Source organism: Sebastes umbrosus, chromosome 4 (genome assembly GCF_015220745.1).
Source record: "Sebastes umbrosus isolate fSebUmb1 chromosome 4, fSebUmb1.pri, whole genome shotgun sequence".
Taxonomy (NCBI): domain Eukaryota; kingdom Metazoa; phylum Chordata; class Actinopteri; order Perciformes; family Sebastidae; genus Sebastes; species Sebastes umbrosus.
Genome location: NC_051272.1, coordinates 18,149,152 through 18,160,078, shown reverse-complemented (window position 1 = coordinate 18,160,078; position 10,927 = coordinate 18,149,152). Strand labels below are relative to the sequence as shown.

The 10,927-nt window shown below is 34.3% G+C and overlaps 1 protein-coding gene across 1 annotated transcript; it reads right to left on the bottom strand.

Annotated features, from left to right (window-relative positions):
• Window positions 1–844: 844 nt before the first annotated feature.
• On the bottom strand, window positions 845–8,490 carry morf4l1 (mortality factor 4 like 1). The gene is made up of 12 exons (XM_037768497.1): window positions 8,174–8,490; window positions 6,270–6,316; window positions 6,101–6,168; window positions 5,920–6,006; window positions 5,575–5,652; window positions 5,438–5,463; window positions 5,191–5,282; window positions 4,851–4,952; window positions 3,729–3,817; window positions 3,433–3,605; window positions 1,417–1,501; window positions 845–1,333 (listed from the first exon to the last, which is right to left on the bottom strand). The coding sequence occupies exons 1-12, from the start codon at window positions 8,211–8,213 to the stop codon at window positions 1,249–1,251; spliced, it is 972 nt and encodes a 323-aa protein (XP_037624425.1). The 5' UTR covers window positions 8,214–8,490; the 3' UTR covers window positions 845–1,248.
• Window positions 8,491–10,927: the final 2,437 nt, after the last annotated feature.

Sequence of the window (10,927 nt, the reverse complement as noted above, 5' to 3'; positions counted from 1 at the left end):
CCCTTTAAAAAAACTATTTTTTCCACTTCTTTGGGTTTGACCTTTTGACCCGACTGTGGGAATCATCGGCTCAGTGACAGGTAGAAACTTTGGGAAAGGGATATGTATGTATATATTATTGCATTCTAACAATCTATTCACTTATATTTAACTATTGCTGTTGTACATCTGGTCCAATTATATTTAAGTTTTAACCATTTAAGTGGCATTTATTACATTTTTCATTTTATTTATCCAATTTTCAAAAAGGTATAAAGACTGATGGACTTGAACTATTGTCTTATCATATTGTAAGCATTTATTTGGGTTTTAAATATTTAATGAGCGTGTATGGAAATATTACAAATATTAAATTTTAACATTTGACAGTGACATTCTTACTCTATTGGGTTTTTTCAGTTATCCTTGTTTTTTATATTCAATTAGAATTAAAGCAAAAGCAAGCATGCAATAAGCATTTGGTTAATGGTTCAAATTCATACTAGTTCCACTTTGAATGATATGAAATTACCTCTGAATATATGCAGCCTTAATCACTGTGTGCACAGTTTTAGAGTGACAATTATAATTTACTGTTTCTCAAAGTAATAACCAAACACGGCTCCTCTCTGGAACAGCTGGCTGTTCAGGAAAAATATACTCCACTCTGGTGCGTTTTCCCATTAAGCATTTTCATAAACAAGAGATTTAAGACAAGAAAACTGCAATATGCTCATGTTAGAACAACGTACTGTCAGTAACAACAATAACAAGCAATTTAATTCCCCCTGTACATGAATGAGAATAAATTCAACCTTGACCTAACTATTCTAAATTAGATTCAAATCAAAGCTGGACCAACAACTTGAGAATGAGACTTTTATTAGAAAATGATGACAGCCTACAAGACAAATTTAGCCAGCATCTGAACCAAGACAGGAAACAAAAAAAAAATACTCATGATGAAATTCCTTTTCAAAAGATCTTGGTGAACCACCGGACAAAACAAGTATCATAGAAACTAAAAAGTGGTACTCAAAAACATACCAATACAGGAAGAGCGTACTCAGCAGCTTTCCACATGAAAGAAAATGAATTTGTCCAGGGATTAGTGTGACATCTTTCTCTGATTCTTCCTTAATAAATCAACAGATCTCGCACAATCCGTTCTCCGAAGGCTTTTTTGTGAAATCACATACTTTTCGACGGGTAAAAATGTCGTCTCCAAACTTCAACACACAAAGGCTTCAGATCCTAAAATAAAAAACCTTAGACTGCCTTGCGGTGGTATTCTGGAGGGGCAACTTCATAGTCACTTGCATTGAAGAGCGATGCAGAGTTCTTTACAAGATACCTGAAACAGAGTTACATTTTACTCATTTCTGCTGCAGATGAATCAATAGGAGCCTTATTAATAACGGTTTAGTGAATACTCACTTGAGGAAGTCTTGTAGATAACTGAGCAGCAGTGCAAGGCTCTTCTCATCAAGGGGAGTGTACGCCAGCATAGCTCCAATTCTCACTTTGAAAACCAAACAGAGACTGAGTTTTACACATCGCATGGCCTCCAACCTCATCTTCATTAACAACAACTAGAAATACTTCAATAACTCCACTTATCCTCAAGGAGGTAATTCAAGTGATTAAAAAAGGACAGAGCACAGGTCACAGTGGTAGATACAGATGAATACTGATGTGTACAAAGAGGTAGTTAAAAGAAACAGGCTGCACTCTTATTTCTAACATCTATGAGTCAGTTCTAGGTGATGTTTTTTTAATGTACAAGAGGATAATATAATTAGGATGCAGTTATGATGGCTTGAAATTGTACACCAATGCAGATATTTTCTCATTTAAATATTGATTTTAAAGTCACAACTGAAAAGCATGAGTGAAAAGTCAGATATTTGCCATGTGTCTAAGGGCGCTTTCATAACCAAAATTTAGTAGCGGTTCATTTGGGCTGTTGTGAACGCAAAATCGTACTCTGGTAGAGTCCAAAACAACCGGTCCGAGACAACTTGCGAGAGGTGGTCTCGGACTGTTTCCAAGAGAACCCTAATGCGGTTTGATTGCAGTGAGAACATAACCCAACCCAATTGCAGGAAGTGAACCAAAACACAGGGGATTACGGGCTGCCTGCACGGGCATTTGTTGAAATGTACACAGGTAAACGACAGGTTAACATGAGTGGGAGAGGACGGACCCGGATTTCTGCAGAAGTCCGATGTTTGCTTGACATCTGGGCCGAAGACAACATACAGAATACGCTAAATAAAGTCCACAAAAATAGTGACGTTTATAAAGTCATTCCAGATAAACTGGAGATGGGATTCGTGTGCACAGTAAATCAGTGCCGAGATAAAGTGAAAACACTTCGACAGCAATATTTCAACGTCTGACAATTCCTGCATAGAAGTGGTAGCTCTCGAGACGACGTATATGCTCCTCAGCAAATTATTTTAGAAAATTGGTCCGCTTGAATTTGTGCACTGTGAAACCGAACCAGACTAAATAGAAAATTAACCAAAAGTATCAATTTCACTCTGATTCGGATTAGTCAAATGGACTATGGCTGGTGAAAGCGCCCTAAGAAGGCAGCAGTCTGTTTGCAGATTTGGTGTTTTATGCTAACAATATAGCAGCTACAGTTCAGTGTTAAGTAAACATTTTTAAAAGCTTAGACACAAACATATTCAATCTTTTTGTGGATGTGAGGAACTACACTTTGTGGTTGCATTCTTCATTTCTTGGGACACAGTCTTGAGCTATGGGGTATGTATGACTCATGCGCGGTGTAACTGGAGCTGTGATATTGGAGGCTTACAGCAGACAGCTAGAAATAAAATGGATGTGTCCACTCAGGTGCTATTTGGGTACATTCAAATGGATGGCGGCCGATATACAATAGAACATTTTCAAATAGAAAGCATTTGTTTATGGTCGTTTATCAAAGATCTTTTCGGACGCCTAGTGAGCCTTTCGGCAAGTGCAGGCCAGATTTTACTGTGCATGTGTTGTAACCCAATGATATGACGCAATATGAAGCCTTGACATCTCCTCTTTTAACCCTCCCTTGTCCTGCGCCAGAACCTTATTCAGAATCCCTCTGACATTTGTAACATCGCTAGTAACTTAAAATCCAGCTTCAATACAGAGCTTTCTAAAAAATACGTCGTGTTTAGATGCTAATATTGTCGTTTATAAATTATTTCTGTTTTTTAGCTGCCTTTAATGCACACCCTTTCCCATAAGCTCTAGGTGGGCTAAACATTGTGGCTCAACAAAAGAGATGAGTCCATTTGTGATTAGATACCCAATTTAGCTAATTGTATTTTGACTGGGATTCTTCTACAGTAATATCTCTACAGATGTTTTAAGTATCAGCGCATTAAAGCTGCTCTTCTCTATAATAAATACTACAGCAGAGTAATGTTGTGCAGGTGTTTTTACCAAAGAGTCTGAGTAGGTGAGGGGCGCCGTAGATCTGAGACATAGATGTATCTGGGTGGTTGGCCAGGACGTCTGCGTACTGCGGTCTCTCAAATTTGTAGAGAAGTTGTGTCCCCAGCATGACACTGAAATATTCCCGGATACCAGCAACCACCTCGTTCACGGCAAACTCCCTGAGCAGTGGAGGTAAAACAAGCCATGTTTTTTTCACTGCCTGCGTGATCTACAACAGCTTAGTAAGTGTGAAAACAAGAACCATCGCAGAGAAAATGACAAGTAACAATGTGTATTTTTACTTGCTGTCAGAGTTTCCTCTTGATTTTTTGTAGTTTGCATAATCTTCAAGGACTGCATCAACATTCTTTTTGGCAGGTAGGTGGAAAAGCTGAAGACAAAAAAACAAAAGGACAAAAAGAAACACGGGGATAAATAACTTTGGAAATGTTATCAGGTTCCTACAGCTTAAGGAAAGTTAGATTGAAGACTTTTAAAGCCTTTTTTAATGTCACTCGGAATTAAATTGTATATATACAGTACATGCATTCACACTTAATTGAGGGCATTCCAAAAGACTGGGTATGTGTTATCAGAGACAACTCAAGACTTTAACAGCCAAAGATATTTACAGCCAGGGAGATTTAAACGCTTTGGACTCTGAACTGATTTTCTTCTGTTTTCACAGTCCTTTACTAATTCATACGGTTATATTATGTGCACATTGTGATGTATCTGGACATGCTGCATATCTTTTTTGCTTTCAGGGAAATCTGCTCTATAGGATAATGAGTTTATATTGCATTGAGTTATTTCTAAAGTATTGCTCATCATGTCCATAGACTACATAAATAACCTCATGTCATGTATATAAACAGTATGATCATGTGTTTCATATGCTGGGACAGATAAAGTTCTTGTGATGACAGTCCTGTCAGCTGTGTCTTGAGACTGAGATATCGTAAATCATATAAAAGATGTGCAAAAACTGAAACTTTTAATTATTTCCTACAATATTGCTCTAAACAAAAAAAAAAAAAGGTATGCAAAAAATGCTGCAGATTGTTCACTGGTAGGTCAGGTCGCGGTCGCGGTTAAATTCGAAGCCCCTCCTACATCAAAAAATATCCAAAACCATCTCTACCAACTTGCCTTCCCTGTTTAGGGGCTGCCATTTATTTGTGTCCTTTCTGTTTATAGCTGTATGCGTCATACTTTTCTGCATCTGTGAAGCACTTTGTAACTTTGTTTTAAAAAGGTGTGATATAAATTATATAAACTGGGAAGCCACCACGTACCACACTTCATAAGTGGGCTAGGTAACTAGCAGACTTTGCTTTGCCTCCAGGGCCGAGGTTGAAATACATGTGATAATATTAATGAATAAAATGCTGTGAAAAAAAGCACATTTTAAGGTTACTAACCTGTTTTTGTCGTGTAATTAGGTCCCAGTCATCCACAAGCCATGGTTTCAGCTCCTCAGGGATTTTTACTTTAACCTCCACTCGATTTATGAATGTCTCCTCCTGAGCACACAGGAACAGATTTAAGGAAGAAGTCACGACCATGAGAGGAAGCTTTTTAGCACAATGTTTACACAGTTAATGTCATTCAAACCTGTGTTTCCACTATACAGCTGCAACTACAGATAATTCAACTTCTTCCTGAGTTACATTCAGTGTAGCTCAGTATAATTTGACATTATACAATATACCAATCAGAAAAATCATTACTAAAAGCAACTTAGTAGACTTATGAACTTACACTTTCAACAGTTGGATCAACGCGTGCCCTCTTCTTTCGTGGAGGGTGGGTCGGGTCTCCTCCCGAACTTGTCCCTTCTCCTGCACCAGGAGCTGCACCATCACAAACATACTTAACTGTTATTTCATTCATAAAAAGAATAAATGTCAAAGTTATTTTGACACCCTGTTATGACCCTAATTATGCTTGTATTTCCTTGATAGTCTACAGATTCTATTGAAAGGAATGATGACGGAAACAGGCTTACTCTTTTGTTTGTTCTTTTTGGTTTTCCTACAAAAGACAAAAAGGGACAGGTGTTAAAACAATAATAAAAAAATCATGAACAGGTATCACACCTCCAGAACAGTTTGGCAGGTAGAATAACTAATGACTTAAACTCACACGTCATTTTTCTGCGGTGGAGCAGGTATCTTCTTATTCGGCGCAGCACCCCTCATTCTTCCTTCTACATAATGGTCTCTAAATTAAGAAAACAAAACTCAATTACATAAGAAAATATCATTCATTCTAGACAAAAACACACTGTTCTGGTTGTGCCACTGCATTGTAACACATTAGGTCTCATATACAATGTTCACCATGAAGAACACCATTTTCTATTAAAATTAGGTGATGACTGTATTTTGCCTTAATTTGCTCTCTCTTTGGACCTTGGTCATAAAACATAACTCATTATAGTGGCATCTGTAAACTCTAAAGTTAGTAAAAAAGGGAGAATAGACTTACTGATTGGCCCTCTGAAGCTCTTTCTGTTTCTGCAGATTACTGTCCACATACTTAAGCACTCTGCTTTCAGGAACCCATTCGTCCCAGCTGGAAGATAAAACACCAAGGAACAAATCAAGCACATGGGAAATCTTTACTGTACAACTCTATAAAAGTTAGATATATTTGAACCAAAACTTACTTCTTATTCCAACCACTGTAATGAATAAAGTATTTGATTTGTTTATCCTTGATGTTTATCTTAACACACTGCAAAGAAAGACATAATTCATTGTCAAAAAATTGTTTCCATCAGAGACACAAGAGGAGGATCACATGATTAGAGAAACGGGCTAACTAAGGCAGCCTACCTTAGCTTCGTAGAGCAATGGCCCATGAAAACACAGCACTCTTTCACCTGAACAGAGTGTTGGTCAATTAAAATCAGCATGAGAGCAGTTGAAGTATAAAACACGATGAAGTTGTAAAGCTGACTAAACTACCTGTACACACACACACAAGAACAATAATTAAACCTTAAATTTAAATGCTTGAATGTCTTGCACATCAGAAATCAATACCGGTCTCTTTCTCATATATATAATATATTTTGTTGGTACATACATAACTTAGATACTGATAATTAAGATTGTCGATTAATTTTCTGTCAAATTATCAATCTAGAATCAACTATCATTTCTGCCCTCATAAAGATAATAACCTCATGACTTGGGTTTGAGAAATGGCAGCACATTGCATTAAGTTAATTTACATAAGTTTCAATTGAGACAGTCCTAATTATTATTACACATTTATATTAAAACATTAAATTATAATATCTTAGACACAGTGTACTATTTTAAATAAGTAACTTGTAATGTCAGAAACAAAATAATTTAAACATAATTAACTTTTTTTTATATAATTAGATAATTTACAATATATATATATAATATATAAATAGAACACAATATATAAATAGAACTCAATGATTAACCTATAAATATATATTACAATTAATTATTAATATATATAATAATAATATTATATATATATAATAATATATAAATAGAACTCAATGATTAACCTATCAATATATATTACAATTAATTATTAATATATATATATATATAATAATATAAATAGAACTCAATGATTAACCTATAAATATATGTTACAATTAATTACTAAAATATATTTATATATATATAATAATAATATTATATATATATAATAATAATAATATATAAATAGAACTCAATATATAAATAGAACTCAATGATTAACCTATCAATATATATTACAATTAATTATTAATATATATATATATAATAATATAAATAGAACTCAATGATTAACCTATAAATATATATTACAATTAATTATTAATATATATATAATAATAATATTATAAATAATAATATATAAATAGAACTCAATGATTAACCTATAAATATATATTACAATTAATTACTAAAATATATATAATAATAATATATATATAATAATATTATATATATAATAATAATATATAAATAGAACTCATATAAATAGAACTCAATGATTAACCTATAAATATATGTTACAATTAATTACTAAAATATATTTATATATATAATAATAATATTATATATATATAATAATAATAATATATAAATAGAACTCAATATATAAATAGAACTCAATGATTAACCTATAAATATTTTACAATTAATTACTAAAATATTTATATATATAATAATAATATTATATATATATAATAATAATAATAATAATAATATATAAATAGAACTCAATATATAAATATAACTCAATGATTAACCTATAAATATATATTACATTTAATGACTGAAATAATGATTATTATTGTTTATTTATTTGTATACTGTCCACTCAGCCTGGTAGGCAGCTCGGACTCAGCTAACAGTTGATGGAGGTGGGCGGTGAAATCAATGGGGAGAGCTAACTACTCTGCATGAATGAAGCTACTGCTTCTATTAGCTATTAACAACATCTCTGAAACTCAAACCATGACTTCCCCGGTATGCTTACTAACAGCTAACATTACAATCTGTCCTAAAGAACAGATATCTATCTTGGTGAATAGAAACCTGTTTAGAGCAACAATGAAGGCTGAAGGCTGAAGGCTCGCGCTAGCGGCTCGCTGGTAACGGTTGCTATGTTGAAGCTAGCTAACACCTCAGAGCTCTCCGACGGCTCCAGCTCTCTACTGACACATTACATCCACCAAACATGAACACAGACAACTCGTTACCTTCTTGAAATTTAGGTTTCGGGTCCTGTTTCGGCGCCATTCACGGATTAAACTATCAAAATGTGGGGAAAATGATTAGCTCCCATTCCTCTCTGAAACGGCGCCGCTCTCTAAAAACGTCATAACCAACGTGATGACGCGCTAACACCGCGACCAGAGATATACGGAGCTGCGCGGTGGAAAACGTCAATAAATGACGTCCTAACTTCTTTAACGACCACTTTTCACTGATGGAAAACGCGATGAGACCAAGGAAAGATGAGGAGGAGAATTCAGAAGGATTTAGGAAAAGATAACAGTAGTGTTTAGAGAATCTGACTGCTCGTTCACTATAAGCTCCGTCATTATGATGCGACGGCGGCGGATGTTATGACGTCAGTCTGCCGTGGTAAAACTACAATACCCTAAAGATGGACTACAAAAGGCGCCTCTACGCCGGTGCGTTTGTAAATAGGTCTCTCAATGACAGGCTCCTTCACCCGCGGTGTGTGTGAAAGAGAGATACTGCAGCTCCTTCTGCTGCTGTGACACTTTACATCAACATATAATAAAGGATTATCTGACCTTAAAGGTCCCACATTATGCTCATTTTCAGGTTCATACTTGTACTTTGTGTTTCTACTAGAACATGTTTACATGCTGTAATGTTAAAAAAACACTTTATTTTCCTCATACTGTCAGCCTGAATATGCCTGTATTTACCCTCTGTCTGATACGCTCCGTTTTAGCACATTTTGACGGAATTGCAACAGAATCGCGTTGCTAGGCAACAGCTTGGGTCCATGTGTACTTCCTGTCAGCTGATGACATTCACACACACTGCAACCAGGAAATAAACTGGGACACATTTAGAATGTTTACGTTTAAAATTGTGTCAAGGGTCCAAATATTGTATATTCATGACATCACAAATGGGCAGAAATCCTGACAGCCTGTTTCAAATGCAGAGTTTCTGAATACGGGCTGTGTGTATTTCCCTGTGGATTGAGTGCTTCGATACTTTCACAGTATTTATATAGGACTTAAGCCTGCTTTATAATAAAAAAAACATGAAAATCTCACTTTTTTATAATATGGGACCTTAAAATATCACTTTATTACCACGGTTGGAATTGAAATTAACAAAGAATATATGATAAATATTGAGTTAATTGTTGGAGTTATGGAGAAGGTGCTGGATCATATACTTCTTCCAACTTCTTTTCAGACATGTAATATTTATTTATGTTGATTATTTGTTAATTGACAGTTTGCTCTATGTTTATTGTTCATTTTTATTTGTTATTCTTTTTTTTTCTTTACTTAGGTATTTGTTACATCTTAGAAATAAATAATTAATTAAAGCATAAAGTGAAACGAAATGGTTGTCACTGTCCACTCATATTAAACAGGAATCCCAATTAGTGTATGATATACCATGGTCACCATGTAGAACACCATTTTCTATTAAAATTAGGCGATGACTGTATTTTGCTTGTATTTTTGGGAACAAATTAATACAATTTTCTCCTAGGGGGGGCTTTGTAACTTTGAGATTTGTGTATAATGTCATTCAGCCAACTTTTTAGCTATTAGTTTGGTCAGAACAGAAGCAAGAATTTTATAAACATTATTCAGTAAAGTAATGTCGCGCCAATTATCAATGATTAAATGATCCTTATTTGATTTTGGAATAAGTGTTATTAGACCCTGTTTCATTGAATGAGGCAATTCTTTACTGATGGCTTCATTATATACTGCAAGAGGGAATTTTGAAAATTTGGTAGAAAATGTATGATAAAATTCTGAAGTAAAGCCATCATTTCCCGGTGATTTGTTGAGTTTAAGATTTTATTTCTTCAATAGATAATCATCACATTCCTCTTTGACACTAATGCTTTTTTTTTTACATCTTTCAAAGAGTTGAATATACTAGAACTGCTATTACAAGTATCATTTTTATATAAATTGGCTTACAAATTTGACACATATTTTGAAATCACAATATAATCGAGTTTTCTATTTTTAACCTAGAAAGTGAATTTCTCTCCATGTTTAGTTTTTTTCTTTCTTTATAAAATTCATCCAAGTCCTGATGATTATATAATTGTGGAGGTACATCACCATCATCTCCTAACATATTCAATATGATGTCTGAAATACATTTGATTAAACTCTCTATTTTAGCTCTTTTCGTTTTAGCCAACCCCTTACTACATTGAATTGCAAATTTCTTAATTTCATATTTAAGCAATTCCCAATATCTCCCATAGTCATCATTAGAAATTGCATATTTCAAGTACTGTTCAATAAGGTTTTGTTTTTATAACTTCAGTTAAGTCCTTATTGCATAGCAATGAACTATTACATGTCCAATTATTAAAAAACCTTTTATCTTGACTTGTAAGATTTAGTTTGAGTAGGATTGTTTTATGGTCAGTCACTATAGCAGGACACATGTTTACTTCTGTGACCTGTCTTTCCATATCTTTGGAAATTAGCCAAAAGTCAATTCTAGAAGAAAGAGAAAAATGTTTGTTGCTCCAAGTGTATTGTACATCAGTTGGGTTACAATATCTCCATATGTCCAGTAAGTTTGACCGATTGCAATATTGAATAAGTGTTGTATTGTTCTCTCCATCCTTGGTTCTTGAGGGGCGTCTGTCCAATTGGTGTGACCACACCAACTTAAAGTCTCCACCCAAAGTAGTCTTGGCTGAAGGGAATTTATTTTTGAGGGAATTCATGATGCCTTCTAAATCTCCCAATAAGGAA

What these genes read in the sequence shown, in the direction of transcription:
- morf4l1 (XM_037768497.1), bottom strand. Translation starts at nt 8,213, where the DNA reads ATGGCGCCGAAACAGGACCCGAAACCTAAATTTCAAGAAG. An exon ending in TTGATCCAACTGTTGAAAGT is followed by an intron (nt 4,953 to 5,190) that starts GTAAGTTCATAA and finishes CTGTGTGCTCAG; the next exon opens with GAGGAGACATTCATAAATCG. An exon ending in TAATTACACGACAAAAACAG is followed by an intron (nt 3,818 to 4,850) that starts GTTAGTAACCTT and finishes TTTTGTCTTCAG; the next exon opens with CTTTTCCACCTACCTGCCAA.